The 23,313-nt window shown below is 39.2% G+C and overlaps 1 protein-coding gene across 2 annotated transcripts; it reads right to left on the minus strand.

The window, feature by feature from the left end:
* Window positions 1-10,380: 10,380 nt before the first annotated feature.
* On the minus strand, window positions 10,381-22,632 carry pxylp1 (2-phosphoxylose phosphatase 1). 2 transcript variants are annotated; one of them, XM_079481618.1, is made up of 6 exons: window positions 22,358-22,632; window positions 20,459-20,600; window positions 15,745-15,906; window positions 15,541-15,667; window positions 12,740-12,879; window positions 10,381-12,659 (listed from the first exon to the last, which is right to left on the minus strand). In XM_079481618.1, exons 2-6 carry the CDS (start codon window positions 20,535-20,537, stop codon window positions 11,638-11,640), a joined length of 1,530 nt encoding a protein of 509 aa, XP_079337744.1. In that variant the 5' UTR covers window positions 20,538-20,600; window positions 22,358-22,632; the 3' UTR covers window positions 10,381-11,637. The 2 variants fall into 2 exon arrangements, with proteins under 2 accessions (XP_079337744.1, XP_079337745.1); XM_079481619.1 differs by lacking the exons at window positions 20,459-20,600; window positions 22,358-22,632 and adding an exon at window positions 16,617-16,734.
* Window positions 22,633-23,313: the final 681 nt, after the last annotated feature.

Raw genomic sequence — 23,313 nt, forward strand, 5'->3', positions numbered from 1 at the left:
GTTCAAATAAATGTGAAATCGTGGTCACTGATAATAACAGAAAAATCACCAAATAAATGCAAAACTTGAAAGATTTTATGTTTATTAAAAAGAAAAAAAGATTGTTTAATGACATACATGCCAAATATAAATTGAATCACAAAGTAGTTTCATTTATCCACTTACAGCAGATTAGTGCAGTTGTGACTAACACAACTCGAGGATTTGCCAAATATTTCTAAGGTTCAAACAGCATCCATGGGTTTATTATTTCAGATTTACCAACCAAAGCACCAAAACATCACACAATAGCAAACTGGCAGATGTCCTCTTTCTCTCGAGATGCGTGTTTCAGACAATAAACTCACCGCGATGTGAACCAGACTAGATGACGACAGGCAAAAGACTCTGTTTATGGAGAAGTCGAGAAAAGGCTTACGAATTGCTCAACCTTGTTAGATGTTTTACAAACACATGTCCCCATCACCACATAATCAATATTGCCAAACACAAACAACTGGTGTTCTTCTACAAGTAAGTATACAGACAGTTACAAAGAATCGGCGGAGTGGTGCAGCCCATCAATTTCCTCTCTAATCCCTTCGTAATTCCCTCAGAGTAATAAAATATCAGCCGAGACAGCTTTTCCTCCTCCATCCCTCCTCTTCTGGAAAAAATTCCCGACTGATTTCCGTGAGAGAGGGATTTGGGAAGATTAAGGAGTAGTATGTAAATGACATGCGAGGGAAGGATTTAGGAAGAAGGACCGCTCGGCTTGTCACATTCCAGAGGCAGACTGAGGTAGAGGCGGGAGGAATAGATCCAGGGAATTTCCCTCTGTATTTTTCAGATAAAGTCCATGTTTCTCGTCCCTTGGAAATTTGTGCTAAAAACTGTTTGATCACAGGAAGCGAGGGAGCGTTGATGACTGTGAGATGTGTAGCTGGATGCAGGGAAGATGTTTAGCACCAAATATAACAGATTATTGACTCAATATTACACAAACCAGCTGTTGGGCAAGCTGCTTAGAGGGCCGTGATCAGTGTTTGATGAATATATGTTTATGTGTGTTTATTATACACAGCGTTTATATATACAGTATGAATAGAGACATGACTGTTTAATACACACGTGCTAAATCTTCAATCTTAAAAATAAACATAAATCACCACATTACATTAAAGCCGGGGGTGGGCAATAATTATTCTTTGTTAGACCGATTGAAGGTCTCTTCACATCCTGATGTCAGTCAATAAGTAAAGTGGTGTGAATATTAACAAATATTGTTGTGGAAGTCTCAGGACAATAGGCGGTATCTTCGGATGTACGCGTTCCGGGCTCGAAGTTAACTCCCGGTCTGTGTATGTTTACCGGTCTGGCTAGTGGCCAATAATATGACTATTTATATTTTATTTACATTTACATTTTAGGCATTTGGCAGACGCCTTTATCCAAAGCGACTTACATTGCATTATCCTATACATTTAGGTATCTGCAATCCCCTGGGAACCAACCCACAACATTGCGTTGTTAACAGAATGATATTTATATCAATAATAATTGATATTCATGTTTTATTGTATAATAATTGTATTAAATGTAAAAAAATATATAAAGTTAACAGTTCCCAGAATTGCTGTGAGATATACTTACAAAACCACTATTAGTTTTACAATAACCATAAACACGTTTTTTACGTTGTGAAGTAATTGACACAAGGATTTTGGAGAGTGCCGTGGGATCTTTCGTATTTTTTCAAAGCCCTCGCTGGTCTCCAAATACCCTTTAGCTTTAGGTCAGCGCCAAGAATAATTAAACAAAAATAATATGTCCAGACATACAGTAGATGTGCACTTTTCTCATGAAATACTGTCACCGTGGCAATAATGTCAAAATCTTACGGTCGTCACAATAAGCTTCATCGATTTAATTTCAAGTCTTTACTTGTAATTTTTGGAGTGAAATGTGACCTATTGAAACCCACTCTCGCCTCTTTCTTCTCCTCATCTCTCCCTCTCTCCTTCTTTCGTCTCCCAATTTCTTTCTTTCTTCACGGTATAGAGTTTTAATCAGGCCCAGCTGTGCGATATTGCACGGCCAATTAACGAAAGCCGTTTGGCCGAGTCTCAAATGAGACGTCCACATGTAGCCCTCGTTCTCTCTTGCGCACACGCCAATCCTGACTCGGGATTTAAGAGGTAACGTGCTTTATCACTTTCTATATGTGATCTACGGTCTCGCAAGACTAACAAGCATAACTGACATGTTCTCCATTGCAGACACGAAGAAATTGAACGGAGTGGAGAAAGAACGAGAGATACAAGCTCATGAAATATCCACGTCACTCGAACATTATTATCTTCCTCAAAGCAGTTCAACATGTCTGAATAACAGCGTGCTCCAGACACACGAATCCTACGGTTTGATGAAAGCTGCAATTTAGGTGGCAAGACCTTTGCGGTTTCCTGTTGATAGTGGATCACAGCTGGAGGTCGAAGGTCATCTGTATGTGTGTCACCTAATGCTCTGACAAATTGTTTGTCATTTTTCATTCAGTCCTTTGTTCCTGATTATACTCCAAACAGACCTTTGATTTTTTTACAAAAGTGGTGGAGGGAGACGAGACTCGGATTATCGTTTTACAAGTAGACTTAAAGGGACTGTTCACCCTAAACCAAATCAAATGTCATCGTTTATTCACCCCCGTGTCATGCAAAATCTGTTCATGACTGTCTTTTCTGTGGAACACAAAAGAAAGCTTAGAGAAATGTTTCAGTGGTTCTGTGTCCGGACAGTGGAAGTAAATGGGCTTCAATGTTGTTTGGCTACCAACATTCTTTCGTGTTCTGCAGAAAAACGGAAGTCATACAGGTTTGAAATGACACGAGCGTAAATACATGATGAAAGAAATTGTATAATAAGTCCACTCGATTCACTTGTCGAAGCTGTTTTTTACTTGCACCTGGAGAGTGCCAATTTTTGCGTCTGTCCAAACCGTTTCCAAACGTTCTAGCTTTTATAAACTGAAATCATCACTACAGTCCAAAGCCGGTAAAATGACGTCAGATTCATAGCACATTCTTTTAAACCTCTGCCAAAAAATCAGCAGGTTTGTGCTTTTCGTCTTTTCCAGCGGTCCACGTAACAGAGGCGAGACTGCGTGATGGTTTTATGAAATCACACGACCTTTGGAGAACCTTCATGCGTGATAACAGCTTGAGAGGCTCATAGATGTTCGGCGTGGAGGTGAGTGAGGTCACGAGGAGTTCTCACGTGACTCGAGTCTGCTCGATTTAATCACGTTCAGTTCCACATGCGCACATCACGGTCTGGATCGCGTCGGACACGCATAATGTAAAGAAGGAAACGTGAATGATACGAGTAAGATCAAAGAGAGAAGGAGGAAAGAATGTACGAGAGTCTTCTCTTTCATGTTTGTGTTAGATGTGACTGGTTCAAGACGATCGTGTTTGATGAAACTGGGATAGTTAACTCTCTCTCACTGTTTTCCAGTAAGATGTTGTTTAATGAACAGCACGTTATGCAGATCACTGAAAGGTCTGGTGCGGTTCGATGTGGTTTTCAGTGTTTACTCAAAGCGCCGAGCTGTTTCAGTGCGTCAGCGCCCAAACGCCAAAACCACATGATCTCACTCATCTTTACGACCCAACGACATCAGCAGCAATAACGCTGGAAACTATTAAATCTTCACCACAACAAAATGCTTTATACGTGAAACATATTAATAACAGGCAATGTTTTTCCAGCAAGCAGGAAGGACGAGTCAAGAGTGTGGTTTCTCTTGGAGGGAGGACATCCTTTGGGAAGTGATGGTTCAAGAGTCTGCAATTCAGTTTTTTATAAACATCCATACCGCCACCATAAACCTTGCCAAGAGAACAAAATAGAAAAAGAGAATATAAAACTAATGACCAATTTGACAGTCTTGCTGAATTTATATCAAATTTAGACACGGGGGGCGACTGCAAGTCAATGTTTTTCCGGAGACAGTAAAGTGTCATGTTGTTTGATTCAGCTTCATGTCAGGCTTATGTTTCCTGGACACGGGATCATCCGAAAACATTCCAGTTCTTTTAATGCTACATGTTTTGGGAACGTCAAAGATGAGTTTTTCGCTGTTAAAGTGTCGATCACATATTGAGAATATTTTCAGTGACTATGTCAACAACACCTAAACACACATCAACAGGAGAAAAAGCTGCCGTTGATTCATAAGGAAGTGAGTGCTGTGGCATGACATTGAGACATGACACAGTTCTTCAAATGCGGGCTTCAAATGAACCATAAAACCTCTTGAACCATCGACAGCTGAAAAAAAAACATATGTTATGTATGAATGTATACAAATCTATATAATCATTACATATGGTGATTGTGTATTTGGACATTTAAAGAAATGTCAACGCAATCTCACAGCAAAAACAACTATTTTAAGATTTTTACATTTTGGCTAATTCGTATGAATTCGTTCAATAATTTGTACATTTGTGTTCGATATCATTTTTCCAGTAATCATAAGTTTTTTGTACGATTCACAACGTACGAATTAAAACGAATAAGCAACCTGGTTAAATAGTTAAGAGTTTCCGTGAGGTTATTCTGTTTCCTCCCTCCACATACAGCATTAACCGTTCTGTTTAACCCCGACTGTGCTGTCGTTTTCAGCAGAAAATTCAACTTTATTTGGATGCACTGAAGAAACAGAAAATGTTTGGATATTTCGATGTTTTTGAAAGTTCATGCTAATTTAATTTTGGGGTCCAAAATTAAAACACAAACTGTGGTCTTTCCACAGGCGTTTAGTGATTGGGACAGAAATTGTAAACGTGTATACTGTTATGCTGGTGTTTGAAATAAAATATTAAAAATACAATCCTATGGTTGCTGCTTCAAAACAGTAAATAGTATGATTTGTGAAACACTTTTTTATCACATGCGATCTCAGCAATAATAATTCAAACCAACACGTTATTCTGTCCAATAAAACACATAGGGAGATAAATAACAGTGACACACATTCCTCCGAGAGGCTTTTAAGATTGTGGATGGGTTTTCTGTCACGTTCCCTTGACTTATAGAGCACTAGGAGCGAGATACGGCGGTACTTTAAATGACCCAAAAGTTGGTAAAAGTCAAAGATACTTTTCAAAGGCTTCAACCTCTTTTAAACACTGGCAGTGAAATGAACGTCTGCAGAATGTCTTTCACCTTGTCTGACAAAAGCTTGAATTGCATATTTTCCTGGATGAGGTCTTTAAAATCAAAGCATACAAAGTGGACAGCTCGTCTAAAAAACGATTGACATATTTTTCTCATATTACTGTTGGCCGAGTTATATAGTAAAATGTTTAATATAGGTCGGTGTGTGAACACTAGGTCACCCTTTCCTAAATGTAATCCCGCAACTAATAATCAATGCCGAGGCTTAATGCAATTCCCACACTAAATTCATCCTTTAAATGACATGGAAGTAAAATGGCGGATGAATGACACGTTCTTGCTCTCACGGGAACCCAAACAGTCTTGTTTTCTTTGAAGACAATTAAGCTGACAATGACAGCTTTTATAATCGCAGCCCAGATTCTTAATCGCCCGTTTTCTTGGTTAATTTAGTCGTGAATGTGCGGTTTGTCTGTTAAAATACTCGACCGCTAATATTCTGAAGTATTTTCAGTGTCTGATGTGTGTGTTTTACAGAAACCGCATTGTGTGAGGAATGTGCGCTTTGTGAAGAGGTTGTATGTGAGAAAGCGCATGTGACGTGTGTGTTAATGTCTGAAGAACGTGTTTACATTACTTGCGCTGTAACAAATATCTTTAGAAATTACAGTATTACTGGCTGCAGTTTGCCAGTAACTTACTGTAGATTTACATTTGTGTAATTTACTGGCAACGGTTTGTTCAAAGATTAATGATCATTAAACATTAACAAGTCTTCATCCTTACAGAAAAAAACTATAAAATCACAGCCTGATGCAAAGCATTCTGGGAACCAAAATGTCTGTTAATGTGGATAACCAAAATGGTTATTTTATAGTTTTTTTCTGTAAAGATGTTTAATGATCATTCATCTTTGAACAAACTGTTGCCGATAAATGAGATAAATCTACAGTAAGTTACTTGCATCTAGCTGCATTACTACAGCTTTCGTTTTATCAGCATTTCTCAATGTATTGTGGTCATAACAGTCCGTCGTCTGTTCAACCATAGGAGTGACACAAAGTCATCCAACAGCAAGATACATGAAAACGGTGATAAAAATCAAGGTTATCACATGGAAAATTGTTTTGGGACTTTTCCTAAATACAACTGTTGTAATGCATAACGGTGAATATGAATCGATGGAGTTTTCTCTGCAGTATTTGAGGTCTGAAAAAATACAGAGCATCTTTTCTGTTATTTTCTCCTGTTTCTCCAGTTTTCGTTTTCTGTGGATAAATACAAATGGGGAAAAAGAATATTCGAGATTGGAAGTCTACAATGGAAGTCAATGGGGGCCGATGTTGTTTGTTTACCAGCGTTCTTTATTGCTCTTCAGAGGAAGGAAATTCAATCTGGTTTGGAAATGACATGAGGATGAATATCTGATATGATATATTTCATTTTTGGGTGAATTAATTTGACAGCCATCAAATGAAGACATAATTTAAAAACGTATAAGATTAAACAAAGAGATGTTTATATGTTCCAGGCCGCTGACATGACTGCAGAAAGGTTAGATGACAGTGAGAGAGAGAAGAATGGAGGAATGTTTTAAAGCTTTCTCATACCATTTTAAGTCTGACATAGCCGAGTTGGCCAAAGTGTAGATCATTCACAGTATCCCATATACAGAAAGAGAGAGAGATTTGTCTTTTCAATTTATATCACATGTTATATATTTTCTGTACGCCATTTTAAAGACATGTTGAGTGCAACATTTACTGTATAGAAGTTATACACATATACATTTAACTCACCGTGCTGTGGCTTGACATTCCAAAACTGTTTCCCAGACCTTTTATTAATAGATGCAAACGTCGTCCATCGCTCGCACAGTTTGTTTGAGTGTTTGCGGGTCCCGGGTGGTTCCGTTAGTGATTGTGTTATTGTACGGTGTCATGTGTGTGGATTTGATCCGCCCTGGGGGTTCTGTATGAGTTTGGCTCTGACCCGTTCCTCCCATCTGGTTCTGGAGGACAAAACCGAGAGAATCACACCAAGCCAGCTTTTTTTTTCACGCACCACGATATAGTAACAGAGCAAAGAACAAACTACAAGTTCATTAAATCATTTAGTGGTGCTTCTTTGTTTTCTTTCTCTCCTCTTCTAATGACCCGATAATAATTGAATAATGAGTCACCCGAATGAATCTGAACGAACTATTCCAAAGGAAATAGGTACATGAGGAGTTGATCAGGAGCAACACTGTTTTCCATCATGTTTATGGTCGTGCGGGAATGTGTTCCTCTGCAGGAGGTGAGCTGGTACGACCTGGAACTCAGTGTGTTATTAAGGAACAGGTGGAGATCGGAGGAACCAAAGACTGAGGCAGGGGTGTTTGGACTCGACCATCTCATACATGTTACTTTTTGTCAAAGAAAAAGAAATGAGACAAAATGCTCTCAAATGAAAGTCGCTCTGGATAAAATGATTTCCTAACGTCTCAGATGTTAAGGCTCTTTATGGAACCCTTCAGTCAAAAATCGCTCTTCTATTTCACATAAGTGTATACAAACCTAGCGCCACAAATGCACATGTTTGTTTTCTCATCTTCTCGGGTCTAAATGTTTAATCAGAAAAGGCGAGGACGTGTAACACACGTGTTGGTCCGAGCCGATGACCTGACTGCGGCATGTGGAGGTCTGTGTTTCTGAAACACCTCATGATCACTCGACACCAGAATTCACTCTCTCCATCACACTTCATTCTTTCCTTCTCTCAATCACTCGCTGACACACACACACACCGCGAGATGGAAAGTTCTCAGAGTAAATTAACGTCCCTTAGCTTTCCGCAGCCGGTAAAGTGTGTGTGTGCACGTGTGTGCAGACGCATTAGGCTTGTAGGATGTGTTTTTGCGAGAGAAAACATTTTGAGGGAAAAGAATGTTATGGCAGAGCAGTGAGTGAAACATCACAGATGTGACCACACACATACACGCAGCGTTAGAAAACCCTTTTAACGGGACGGTCCCGTTCATGGGTACCAGGGTTGACTTTAAATGTCAGGGTTGGTAAAACGTTTTAGTGTGAGCTACATGTGGACGTAAAGTCAAAACTCGGCACCTATAGTATTTTTTATTTAGTTATTGAGGTTTGCTGAGCCAATGAGATTAATTGTTGGGCGGGTTCTCCACACTATTACAAATAAAGGAACTGAAAAGGGTCGCTGTGATGTCATAGAAGAGAGATTTTGGTTCCTCAAAGAAACTTTCAAATAAGCCATTTTTTCTTTCCTTTTCATAGCTTGAAGGACATTTATTTCACTATAAAGAACCTTTAATGCCAACAGAAGTTTCTGTGGACAACACAGCCCAACAAAGAACCTTTTATGAACCGTTTTTAAAAGTGCAACATGAAGAAACTAAGTGACCGACTTAAGTTTCTCATGGTTCGAGCTAAACTACTCTTAGAAAAATATGTATCGACATAACTTTCTTTTTTTGGGTGGACTGTCCCTCTAAGTTGTACCATAATGAACATATTCTGAAAGATTTCTAAAAAGGGACTTTCGTTGTGTTTGTCAGATTCACACAGACACACAACACCATCTTAAGACGCACTTGAATTGAGATCTATTTCTCCGTCCGGTTCACTTTATGGTGGATCTTTTCTTTGGCAAGAAAGACAACAGCTAATTGAAATCATCTCATGAAGTCACAAGGTCTCTTAGATGCCTTTACCTTCATCCTCCATACACTCACGGGGAAATATTGGAGATTACCTTGTGGCAGATTTTTGGCTATTATGATGAATTTATTTGACAGGCTAAGCTAGAAAACTCAGCCAAACTCGGCCGTGTGATTTGTGATCTCACGTTTAACAGCAATGACTCAACCGAAGAGGCACGCTACATTTCCTTATATAATGCTGACCAATGAACTGATGCTTGATATATTTTAACAGTACTGACTCAACCCAAGTCTTACCTTTGGGGTCTTGAGTGATACCACACATGCAACTCTCCTGCCACCTTGTGGCCATCATATGAAATACAATATCAGGGATAGAGCCTCGGATCCAACAACAAACAAGAAAATCTCATTTAAGCAATTTCTGCAGGTCAGAGTGAACAAGTTTTTTAACAGATCCCGTCTTGCCAACGTGATGAGTGTAGGGCCAGAATAATAGCTGAACTATAGATTCAGCTTAGAAACTATAGAACTATAGTAAACTATAGACCATTTTGCAAGACGTAAACAAGAAGCACGTCCTGTTTAAACCAAAAGAGGGCCGCAGATATGGCGTATTTTTGTATGCAGACCCCCGAAGCGAGTTAGCATTTTAACAATTCAAATTAATAATTTAATTTACTATTTAATACACCATGTAGCGTGTTTTACCCTTTTTTGGGGTTTTTATTTTTTCCCCTGTAAAGCTGCTTTGGAACAATGCAAAATGTGAAAAGCGCTATATAAATCAAGTTGAATTGAATAGTTAACAAAACCTCTAAATATTTTCACCTTTTAATCTATGACAGAAAAAACACCAACTTATGATTTTCAAAGCCTTAACGTGTCTTAAAAACGGTGGTTGCTAAGAGCAACTACTCTCTTTGGCGGGGATGTTAGACTTCATCGCACATATAAAGCTCACGAATAATGCACAAATGTCTAAAATTATTGTTAGATATTCATTGAGGGAGTAATTACTTACATTTTTATCATTTTTAATCAAGTTTGAGAACGTTGTGGGAGGCTTGGTAGGGGTGAGGTTGATATGGAGCGACCGTAGTCTGTTTATAGCCTCGGGTTAGCTTTTCACTTCTGCCGATTGTATTTGGCTTAAAGAATAGCAAATGTTGTGTTTATCTGTAAAGATTATCTTGATAGACAAAACTGTAAACATCACAAACATTTGTTCATAAAGATCTTATTTTTTGAGACCTTCCAAAGGTCTACGGGAACAATGCAAATGCTTTCGGTCGAGGGAACCAGCGCATCGCTTTCTTCCGGGTTGGCCATCTCTGAGCCACTCCATAGACCATTGAGAAAGAAATACAACCAAGAGAATGTTAACTTAAAGGTGTTAAACATTTTAAAGACGTTATATCTGTGAAATAGAAAAAAAGATAAATCTGAAAGTGGAAGTGCTTCTGGACCAGTGTTTATATCTTCTGATGTAAGTTTATGTGAGACTTTAGCCGACTAGTGTATATATAGAAAAACAGTGAATCTTTCAGACAAAACAATTGATGTTTTATTGAAAATCCTGCTTTGAAGTTTGTAACGTGCCAGAAAATAAAACACAAATCCTTTTTACATAATTCACCCTTACAGAATCACAGAAATGCTGTCACTGCTCTCGCTAAGGAGGAAAGGGAAAGAGAAAATATCAAACTAGATGAAGAAAATAATATAAACTGAATTCGTCCAAATACTTACAAACAAAGTTGGTCTAGTGTGGAGTCTCCTCGGGACATCCAGCAAATAAATCTGATTCCCGATCGTGCAGGAATTCTGCTATAAAGTGGCTGAGTGCCCTACAGTCCTATCATTAAGGAAATCTGGTCTAAAAGTGTCAAACACGACACAAATGGATTGTTCTCTCTATAGTGAAAGCATTAGGATTGTCTTCATGACTGACTCACAGTAAAGGAAAGACATGTAGAGTAAATGCGTCGGATTTAGGCAGTTTTGAGTCCTTGGTATCACTTACACTCATTTAAAATAATACAAATATATCGGGATGTGCAATCAATCGACGGCTAAATCTCATCTACACCCAATGACTGTTGTAAACAAAATCTGACCCTGTCAGTTGATTGTAGGTTTAACAAACAGTTTGTGCAAGTACAATTGTTTGGTCCACTCATTTTAAACACAAAGAAATGGTTCACCCTAAAGCGGGGGTCTTAGATGAGAGATGCATGGAGCCCTTATACTAAATGTGCAAATAGAGCTATATAAATTTTAAATTTACTTTAATTATTAATATAGATTGTTTGATTATTTTAAGGGATTTGCAGCATCATGCATTAAAATTTTATTTGTGAGATGGACATTTGACTTACTTTTTTATTAAGGCCTCAATGAGATGACTGACCCTGGTTAATGGCACAAAGACTATTCTAGTGGAGGTAGAGGTCGTCTCTGGATGCGAAAGAAGTCGGTGATGACGTTATGCATTCTGTTCTAACATCATGCCGTTTAATGAAGTGTGATTCTTTTTTTCTTCCGCTTCACGATTATTTGTTATTTAATTCACCAAATGTCAAACCTATAGAAAAGCTGCTTTAAAATACGTTTGGAAAGCACCTGGTCAATGTATTCAGCCGTGTAAACATTCTTGTGTTTTACAAAAGACACCATATGGTTGCAAACAACTTGTGAGTATGTGTAAACGACAGAATCTTGATTTTTAGATGAACTATTCATTCAGTCTTATTTTTCCCTTTAACAATGTCTCCCTCTTTCCTCGTGTTCTCTTTCATTCACTATAGTACAGTTTGATGGCAGGCCTGATGGTAACTTGTAGCATTAACAATATTAAACATATCCCTTCGAACAAAAGACAGGAATTTACCCAAAGGGCACAGAGGCTGAGCGATGCTGCGACTGTGATCCCGGCAGAAGGCTGTGTCAAAGGTCAAGTCTTCACCGTTATAGAGAACACGAATAAACATATTGTCCAACCCTTTTCCTCTTTTCATTCTCTCATTTTTCCCATTGTCTTTTACGTCTGGGCTGTTCCACAGCTCAAAAATCAGCCGTGCGGCGAACCTCGGAAATCCTGCTCCTTCCAGGCCTAGTGCGCTTAGCAACGGCGCCATGGTTACATCATGAGCGGATGCTAACGCAAAGACCGCCTCCTCTCTTCCTCTGCGCGTCTGGCTGTCTTTCGCGATCCTCTCCATGCGTGCCGCGGTGCGGCTGAGGTACGGATGCGCGGCCAGCACGGCGTATCGGCGGTAAATCCCCTCCTCCCGACGCTCCAGTTCATCGTCCTTCTGTTGCCGGCGAATCACGGCGAAATGCTGTTGCGTAAGACACGCCCCTTCGGGAGGAGTGCTGGTTGTGGTCCGTGTGCTGGAGCAGGGGAAGGGAAGATTGTGACAGAAGTGACATAAGAGAGCATCCACCGGATTGGCTGCCCTGAGAGTTTTCGTCGCCACACCCAAAGTTTTTGCCATGGCGACGTATGTGCGCTCGAGTTCTGCGTCCGCAATCCTTTGCCGGTACTGCCTGCGCTGCTCCTGGTCCAAATATCGGTTTCGTGCGGGACAGTCGCAAGAGGAACCGCAGAACAGCGTACTCCACTGCTGTCTTACCGTCAGCCGCGACCAATCAAAACGCGGCAGGAAGCCGAAGAGGAAGGCCAATCCGCTCTGCAGGGTGCGGCTTTTACCGGTGGTCTCCACCCACAGCTGCCTCGGCGACCAATCATCTGTGAGCAGATTGTGACGCTTGATGTAGGCCTGACGAAGGTGGTCCCCGTTTTTCAAGTGCTGTACGGCACCTGAAAGAGACACGTTGTACGTTATATTTGGAAACACAAATAGTTTTGGAACGCAGAAATTTTAAACAATGATTGGCTACCTGTCTGTGTGAGCTCGCCCATCTCACAGCTGCTGTGATTGGGTAATCGGGGCAGAGATCCCAATGATGCGTCCCAGTGACCACGCCCTCCCAGAGCCATGTGATTAACAAAAGAGGCCAGTAGGGGGTGAGAGGGCCTTCTGCAAAAATACAAAATACAACAATTTTCAGACTGAAATCATTTGTGTGGTTTATAAACAACTCAAACCCCCAAAAAGGCCACGATTGACTCCCATAGTAGGAGAAATTGTCTTACAAATGTCTTTGTTCTGCTGAACACCTTATAAGATATTTTGAAGAATGTTGGATAGCAAACAGTTCTGAGGCACTTTTGACCACAATTCTCATTTTCCTTCTATGGTTGTCAATGGTGGCCAATAACTGTTTGGTAACAAGCATTCTTCCAAATATCTTTCTTTGTGTTCATCAGAACAAAGACATTTATACAGATTTGCAACAACTCGAGGGGGAGAAAATGATGACAGAATTTTCCTTTTCGGGTTAACTTGTTCCCTTAAAGGGAACCCGGTGTATAGAGAGATGTATGGCTCAATGCGTTGTATTAGCTTTACACTACTAGCATTTGTCGATAGAAACACATCAAATATTTTCAATTCTTAAAGAAACCCTAAATGTAAGACTCATTTTGACCTAAGGAGGCCGCCATATTATTTTTCGATAATGTAAACTGGTTGCACGCACAGCTAGACAGCCAAACTAAACACAGACACATGAATCAGTTCTTCAGTAAATATAAGGTTCTGTAGGATAATTTATTTATTATATACTATACTATGTTTTAGCCATTGTACAATGCATTCTATCCAGATTTTGACTTTTTTATGAACGTTATTGTCTTCCCTCCCTATGTCGTTACCTGACGGGGTCCTATATTCACGTGTGCTCTAATACAGAATAAATAACCAAACCGCAAGCACCTTATTATTGTGTTTATCAATATATCCTCATAATGTATAAAGTACACGATTATGGTGGATGCTGATGTCTTAAATAGTCTTAAATGTCTTAAAGGCGGTAGTTTAAAGCTGAGATTTAATGCACGCTTACCTTGAACAGACGCTTACTGATACTGAACGTGTTCTTCTTTTGTGTCAGGCAGGATGGCTTGTGTCAAGAGGACATACCGCCACCTACTGTCCCTGTGTGTTTATATATCTGATCTTATGTTTGATGTGTCATATTTAACTGTTAAATATGCAAAAGAGAACAGGTTTAGGTTGAGACCATCACAGATTTTGACGCAAAAAAATGGCGGCATCAGAGTAAAAATATTAAAGATTATGAATACTGTGACAGTTACAACATTTTTTCTTTCACAATTATAAAGGCAATGCCATTGTTCATATATTAAGCCATCCAAGCTCCATACCCAAGGATAACTTTATAGCCATGTTAAAAGTGCAACTGCACGAATAATCCACAAGAGGGCGATGTGGAAACACGAATGAATCCACAAAAGTCCACTGAATTCAGCTAGCTCTATTAAATAAAACGTGACTCCTGACAAAAGCATTACTTTTATAATTCTTCTTTTAGTACCGGGGTAATAAATAACATTAGTCAGTGGCAGTAAACTCTAAGGATAACTTTATTTTTAAAGTGATAGTTTGCCCCAAAATGAAAATCCTGTCATCATTTTTTCATCCTCCATTCATTTGAAACCTGTATGACCTTCTTTCTTCCGCAGAACACAACAGACGATATTTTGAAGAATGTTGTTATCCGTTACCAGTTGACTTGCACTGCTTTTATGTCCATACAATGCCGGTAGCAATAGGTTACTTTCTTCAAAATATGTTCTTCTGTTTTCTGCGTTAGAAAGAAATGTATACAGGTTTGAAGTGTCAAGATGGTGAGTAAATGAGGATTTTGAGTGAACTATCCCTTTATGACAGACCAACAAGACACAACCTTCTAGGTTTTGTGTACAATTTTCATGCAAAATGTTTGATTTGCATTGAACCTAGGCTTTGTCTGGTCATGAAACTAAGGAATAGTTATACCAAATATGTTCTCTCAGTATTAGCTTTTACTCATCCTATTACAGATTGATTTTTTCTTCTGCATATGTTCAAACAAACCATTTGATATCATAATGCCATCATGTTCTCTTCTTAAATTGGGCTGAACATGGCAAAGCTTCAAAAAGCACATCCCATCCATGGTTAAAGTAATCCAAATAACTAAAATAAAAGATAAATACAAAATATTATTTTGAAACAATACTTTGAGCGACATTAAAATGTAAAATAGGAATTGACCATTTTGAGTTCCGTAAAAATACATAACAATGGCATATTAATAGAAATCTGAAAATACATTTAATGGACATGCAGAGCTATAGTAGGGTATGTGATGTTTGCTTGTGTGTGTATGAAAAACTAGTAACTAGTGAGGATTACTATAAATCTGAGGCAGCGTTGAAATATTATGGCTTGTTGACTGTGATAATTCTCTGAATATTCTGGACAGCAGCATTTGTGATGGCGTGACTTGGAATACTATGATGAAACCTTTAATTAACTTCAGCCGTTCCACAGAAACGCAGGGAGGATGAAACATGATAAGAGGAATGAAATATTAATCTGATATTGATTCAGACATCATACAGTACCAAACACAGACGCACACACACATGTATGTCGGCAGTCGGTTCTAAGCGCAAAAACATCTTTTAAAGTAAGTCAGATTGATTGCTTTTAGAAAAATACCTAAATTTAAAATAATGCCTTGTATGGTTTGTATTGATGTTAGACAGGTGAATGCTAATGCGTGTGTACCTCTTGTCTGACAGCGTGCAGTCTATAGCAGGTCTCTTAGTTTTGGGGATGGAGTACAGAGGATAACGGTCTCCATGACGAATCATCACCTGGACCGACAGCAGTCTGTAGTCAGCCGGACTGTGACCTACACACACAAATACATCCATAGGAGTCTTTGAGAGTCTTTGAACAAGTGTGAAGGGTGACGGGTGTGTTTCTCACCCTCCCAGCCGTGTTCGGTGATGTTGGGGTAGTTGCAGTACTGATGGGTGTCTCTGATGGGGTCCGGGATGGGCGGCTCCGTATGTAGAACCGGATTCACTCGCTTCCTACTTTTACCATGTGACCCCTGCTCTGCCACCGGATTGGTTGGAATCAGGTGCACTGTGCAGAGAAAGATTAAAAGACGGCTTTCAGTGCCGGTCACAAGCACACACACATGCACGCTTTTTCCAGCTTCCTAAGAAGTGAGCTCACTGAGTAAACACTGAGGTCGCGCAGTGCTGCCGCTTGTTATGTTTGGGACATAACCAAGGTGATGTGGGCATAGGGAGGAATCTGACGAATCGGCATAGCGAAGAAAACTGAGCTTGCAGAAAAAACAATCATAGTTTATGCAAACCTAAATTCACTAAAGAGGTTAAAACATGAGTCTAAATAAATGATGCAAAATTCTTACGAACGTATACTGCATAGCCCCTTTAATAATACGCGATATTTTATGCAGTTCACATCAAATGTATTTTTCACAATTTTGCATTTTTGCAAAGCAGTTTTACATACATAGAGATACTAGAAGAAACAAAACTCTATCAAGCAACAGAAACCAGCATCATACTCCTCTACTCCCGATAAAATTGCTCACGTTAAACCATGAACCGATTCATTTCAACAAAACCATTCAATGCAAAACCATTCTATGCAAAGCGATTTGATCGGTTCATACTTTACAGGAGAAAAACATTCAAATACAATCATTGCCGATGTTCTTCAACACAATTAACAAATCTATTAATAAACGAAAACAGACTAAAAATAAACCTCTATTCATACACTTCTATTTGCTGATGTAACCAACTAAGAGTTAAACTCACCAGAAAGAAGAATAACAGTTAGCTGATTCATACGAGTGGCGGCAGACATTCTGGAGATGTGTGAGAGAGATCATGTGTGCACTGCAGGTGTGGGTTCACATTATGTCTGTCTCTATACAGCATTGAAACCCCTGTCCTTCTTGTCAAATCTGCACGACCAATAGAATGTTAGGAATGAGTTCTTAGCCAATCACAGCACAGCTTTGTGAAGGGGCTGACCACACAAAGAGCTCTTTGTAGGCCTGTGAGTGAAGTTAACAAGAAAAAACACACACATGTACACACTTCCTCTCTCAAATAGACAAATATAATAGATGCGAGATGCATTACATAGGACGGAATTGACTGCTCCTTTAAGCTTTCTGTGCGTACCTACAGGTTTGACGGTACTAGCGAGGGCCAATCTTGACAAAATCAACTCTCGAAATAGACAAACGGATCGAGTTAAAGGTTCACCCAGAAATGTACATTCTATCATCATTTTTTTCACCATATGTCGTTCAAGAAGAAAGGGTTTCAATGGGGCTCAGTGTTGTTTGGTTATCAATTTTCTTCAAAATGTTCTGGAGAAGAAAGAAAGTCATATGTTTAAAATGACATGACAGTGAATCTGACAATCACCAGATGAGATCTGATGCTGTGCATTTCATTCTGTCTTTCTTCGTCCTTCACCTCTCTCTCTCTCTCTCTCTCTCTCTCTCTCCTTCTCTCGGTGTATGGGCCTCATTCTCTGTCTGTTGGTCTCTACAGACTTGAAGTCTCCTTCTTTAAAATGAAGCAGTCACGGTTGAGTGAACCCAAGTAAAAAGAGCGAGGGAGAGAGAGAGAGTGCATTCAACCAAACCACAAAAGCACTGAATGAATTAGTAACGATTTCACACAGTGTGAAGAAGGAGTCATCGTAGTCATCGTGAGGAAGGACAGGGTGGATGAAATGACAGACCTGATATGTACAGTAAGATCATCAGAAAACTGTTTAAAATAAACACAATAATGACACTTATGTACTTTGAGATGTCACCTCTAACATTTATTTTAGTCTAGAACTAGTCTTATACCCTGTTCGGGAAGCCGCGCCATTATATGTGAATAATCGCCAGATATTACATATCGCCAAAAGCCTAAATTACAGCAGTCCGTTTGTGCTCATTTGTGAATGTTTCAGCAGTGTGTTTGGGTACCGAATACAGAGACCTTTAGCCATTCCTTTTGGATTTGTTTTATTATTTTCTTTATATACGGTTCTTAAATTCAAATTTTACGAAAAAAGTTAGGAATCAAATGTATTCCCGAAAAAAAACTGTTTAATACATGTATTTGGTTTTTTCACGAGTGACGTTAATTGTATTGAGCCAGAATCATAATTTCGAAGTTTACTTGCCATTTAGGGTATAATAACGACAATGTTTAGCTCTCTTACTTTAGCTTTCATTATCAAAGTGGTTTTTACATTATTCTGGGAGAGTGAATAGAAACGGAGAGGGTTACAAGTATAATGCTCTAGTAGCACACAAATATTATTATAATAAGTATATCTAACGCTTGCTAACATATTAGCTAACATGAGACCGTGAAATGCCATTTAACACATAATGCGAATCTATAAATAGGCTATATAAGAATGCGATGTGCTTGTTACACACATACAGTTTATTGTATAGGTAAACATATACAGACACCACACTAGCAAAGCTTTGGTCAAAACATCTAATTTACGTCATTTTAGATGGATAATCATTTCAGGGCGGTATTGCATTTCAGATCTTAACTGAGGATAATGAGGGTACATGAATTTTTTTAAGAAAATGATCAACATTGAAAACATGATAAGCTAATTCCTATAAATGCTGCAATATTTCATGAAAAAATAAAAATTGTCATTTTTAATTTCACTGGGACTTTAAGATCAATCCTATATTTTGTCTTCAGAACAGTTTCATGAATCCGGCCCCATGTACTTTATTTATGGGACAGGAAAGAGTGAAAAAATATATTTTACTAAGCAAACACATGCACAAGCCAGCACAGTACACACAAAAAGTCAAAGATGTATCCATTTATTCCCTGTGATATACACACAACCATCAGTAGGGCTGTGAAATTAATCGGATATGAATCGTAATCGTCAATTTTGGCCTTCATCAATTACAAAAACAAAATAATCGAGGTAAACGATTATTGTGCTGCATTCCATTTAGCAAGGATCCTCTCTTTTCTTGTAGTAAAAATCCACAGCTCACACCTTCCTTTACAGCGGTTCAGCAGTGCTATTTCTTCACATTTATTTTTCAATTAAATTCACAGTTTAAAAGAAAAGTTTTTTGTTTTATAAATATATATTGCTTTCAAGGTAAATGAGTAATCGTGTTAAATAGTCGTGATCTCAATATTGGCCAAAATAATCGTGATTATGATTTGTGTCATGATGGAGCAGCCCTAACCATCAGTCTATATTAATATGTCTACAAACACTTACAGGAAATATTTTCTTTATCTTTTGAGCGGCTACTTCCTTTCAGCAACACAGTGTCTATCAAATATCTAAATTAAGACTTTCTTCCATTGGGGCTGATCCTTTTGCTCAAACTGTACTGTGATTGGGTGTGTGATCCAAGGGGCGGGCATTAAAGGGACCCTGTAAAAAAATATGACCATGTTTGGCTACATCTGAATTGCTTTTGGACGTTCTCACCATCTGTGGAAGATAATTCAATCTGTTGATACTAAAGAGTGTATTTTTAGCGAATGCCAAATGACTACGGTTCTCAACTGAAGAGGATTTTCAGTCTGGTTCAGAGTCTAATCTGAGAATAATCTGTCCCAGAAACCAATCGAATTAAGACTTTCAATAATAAATAAATAAAACATCTCTCTGTTAAAAAATACACTTTAATTTACAGACTTTCCGATGTTTTGACTGTGCTTATGTCGTGCGATACAAACAATCGAGACAGAAATAAAAAAACATAAATTAGTTTTTAATTTTCAAATTGATCTCAGACTTGTTATACTTGACTTTCCGCGTCCGTCTTGCGCACAAACACGTCCGCACAGGTTCTTGAGCGTACTCAATCCTGAATATAAGTGCCGGACTATACTCTCCCCTTTAGATGACCTATGGTCAAGTATCGTCCATGTGTTGAATTGTAGTTGTCAACTCGGACTTAGCAAGGCAATGTAAGTGTTTACACATAGAGAGTTTGTACTTTTCACCTTATTAGGACATTTTTCTGATCTGTACATCAAATAGAAAGTATCAGACTGTCTGCTGAGGTTATTTCATAGCCCTGTCAGCAGAAGCCACTGTATCAATATAAATATAAGAAAAATCTTAATGATCCAAACAAAATAAAACCAGATAACTTTAGGAATTATCAAGTAAATACCCTAGTAATCATCACACAGTGAACTGTATAAAGGCATCCGTATGTACAGTATACTCCATATACTGTATGTCAAGGTATACTATGAATACTGTGACTCAGTACTGTTTTGTAGACAACAACGCCATCATTCGTATTTTGCACTGTACTTTAGGTTTTGTACATTTCTAAATACAGTCAAACATCACTTTATAAAGCTGTGATCTGCTGAGCCAGTCTGTTATATATAGCACGTCTGCCAGGGAAACAGTGAATGCTTTCTAATTGACACCGTATTCCCACTGGAACTACAACACACACCAAGTGAAAACAATCCGGCCGCGGCTGTATCCACACCTGACACGCTAAACCTATACATTCACAAACAAAGCACCCCACGGGAATTATGAATAGGCATGCCGAGCAAAAAGAGAGGAAGAGCACGTATACATTGTGCTTTACACAAAAACACACACTTACAATACTGCAGACTGAAACTCAGCACGGCCAGCAGCATTCCCACCACCAGCACCACGATGAAACGGTTCCGTGCCAGCATTGTCCTGTGATTGGTCGACACACCTGTCCGTCAGCCATCCACGCACAGCCCCCTTGCTGTCACCTAGACATTCAGGAGAGAAGCGAACCATCATTACATATCAAACTTTATTTAACATCTCTTTTGCACGAAGTCAAGTTATAAGCCCAACACACACACAGTAACTAAACCCCCATAGTTTTGACTTCCTTTAAGAATGTTAACAAACACCAGAGCGCAGACACACAAACACAACATTACACACACAGCACAGACATGCAACATGTTATTTAGCTCACTCGGACACACACCAGCAGAAACTATTATTATTTTGAAATAGCTGGTTTGCATGTTCGGTGGGATCCATACACAAGATCACTTCTCTACTGTACAAACTCTCAATTAAACCTTTGCATTTTTCCATTTTCAAATAAACATCATCATTTATGATCTCCAAGAATCGGCCTCATATTTCAGGTTTTACTTTTCTAGTGATATAAAAACAAGAGCGCATAGCTGATGAAGCAAGCAGATGTTTAAACCGGCAGTCTGGAGCCACATAATGAGTGCATTAAACTACAGTCTGGCCACACCCATCAGTTCCTTTGCTACTAAACATTCACACCTTTCTGTCCCGCCGCAACTTCTGTTTAAAAGCACAAACTATTATCGAGCATCATTATTGTAGACGACATGACATCATTTTACGACGAAGTACACAATGTTTTTACTCTTTAGAAACTGCAGTTACAGCAGACGACTGACTAGATGGCTAGTAGTTGTTACGGCAACCCTTTACATTAAGCTACCCTTTATAAAGCATTTACAAATGTGTTCATTTCTGATAAATAAGTCATTTACAAATGCAACTTTATTGTCATTACACATATACAAGTACAGTGTAACGAAATGTAGTTTAGGTCTAACCAGAAGTGCAGTTAGCAAGTGCAGGATATACAGTTAGAATAAATACAGAATACGATATGAGAGAATATAATACAGTGGGCGTGGACTATAAAAATATTTTGCAGTAGGTATGTTCTATGAAAATATGACAGTAGGTATATACTATGAACAATATATACAGATGGCTATATACTATGAACATTAATGTACAGGTGCAATAGGTGAGTTAATGCAGTTGTTGAAGTTGATGCAGTTATTAAAGTTACGGTGCAGTATATGAGTTAATGCAGTTAATAGTTTGCAGTCCAGAAGATGAGTTAATGCAGTTACTGAAGTTACAGTGCAATAGATGAGTTAATGCAGTTTATAGGTTACAGAGCAGTAGAATAGTTAATGCAGTTATTTAAGTTACAGTGCAATAGATGAGTAGATGCAGTTTATAGGTTACAGTGCAGTAGATCGGTTAGTACAGTTATGGAAGTGGTCCATTAGTGCAAATGAGCCTGGTGTGCAAGTGAGCAGTATAGAGTGCAAATGATGCTGTGTGTGTGTAAACAGTCATACATTTCCCTCTGACGTGTCATGAGAATAAATACCATCGGTTCTTGCTGCTAAAAGCTCGACACGAATGTCTTATAACAATAAACTAAAGGAATATCGTAACAAGACATCACGCAAACACGAAAAACGCGCAGAGCGTGAGGCGAGCGCAACAATGAAACAGATCAGAGAGAGAGAGAGAGAGAGAGAGAGAGAGAGAGAGAGAGAGAGAGAGAGAGAGAAAGAGAGAGAAAGAGAGAGAGAGAGAGAGAGAGAGAGAGAGAGAGAGAGAGAGAGAGAGAGAGAGAGAGAGAGAGAGAGAGAGAGAGAGAGAGAGAGAGAGAGAGAGAGAGAGAGAGAGAGAGAGAGAGAGAGAGAGAGAGAGCTGTCCTTACCTGTCGGTGGTAACAGAGCTCAGATATTTCGCTCACAGATCTCGAGCCCGGACTGATCTCCGTCGCGAGGAACCATAATCCATCTGACCGCGAGGACTGATCAGATTCTGCCTGCCCACAGTAAACCTCACAACCCTCCTCCTACACAACACTGACTGAACGAGTGTGTGTGTGTGCGCGCGTGTGTGTGTGTGTGCGTGCGTGCGTGGAAGAGAGAGATTCATGACTCCTCCTGCTGGTCATGACGCGCCATTACATCTTGTTCTAGCAAACGAGTTTGTCTATGTGTTTAAATTGACTTTATCTACTTAATACGTCATACAGGAGCCATTATACAATAGGTGCTAATACAAAGTTACTAGTTTTAAAAAAATGCCAGAACAACACCTGTTGAGACTAAATTATAGATTTAAAAACTGATGTTGTGAGAGATGTGGTTGACCGGAATGAGTTGGGAAGAATGTCTCACCAGGAATGTTGCACTTCTATTTGTCTGTCTGTCTGCCTGCCTGCCTGCCTGCCTGCCTGCCTCTCTGTCTGTCTGTATGTCTGTCTACCTACCTACCTACCTACCTACCTACACATCCATCCATCCATCCATCTATCATTATCTGTCTGTCAGTCTGTCTGTCTGCCTGCCTGCCTGCCTGCCTCTCTGTCTTTCTGTCTGTCTGTCTACCTACCTACACATCCATCCATCCATCTATCATTATCTGTCTGTCAGTCTGTCAGTCTGTCTGTCTGCCTGTCTGCCTGCCTGCCTGCCTGCCTCTCTGTCTGTCTGTCTGTCTACCTACCTACCTACCTACACATCCATCCATCCTTCCATCTATCATCGTCTGTCTATCTATCTATCTATCTATCTATCTATCTATCTATCTATCTATCTATCTATCTATCTATCTATCTATCTATCTATCTATCTATCTATCTATCTATCTATCTATCTATCTATC

The sequence above is a fragment of the Barbatula barbatula genome (assembly GCF_947034865.1).
Source record: "Barbatula barbatula genome assembly, chromosome: 19".
Taxonomy (NCBI): domain Eukaryota; kingdom Metazoa; phylum Chordata; class Actinopteri; order Cypriniformes; family Nemacheilidae; genus Barbatula; species Barbatula barbatula.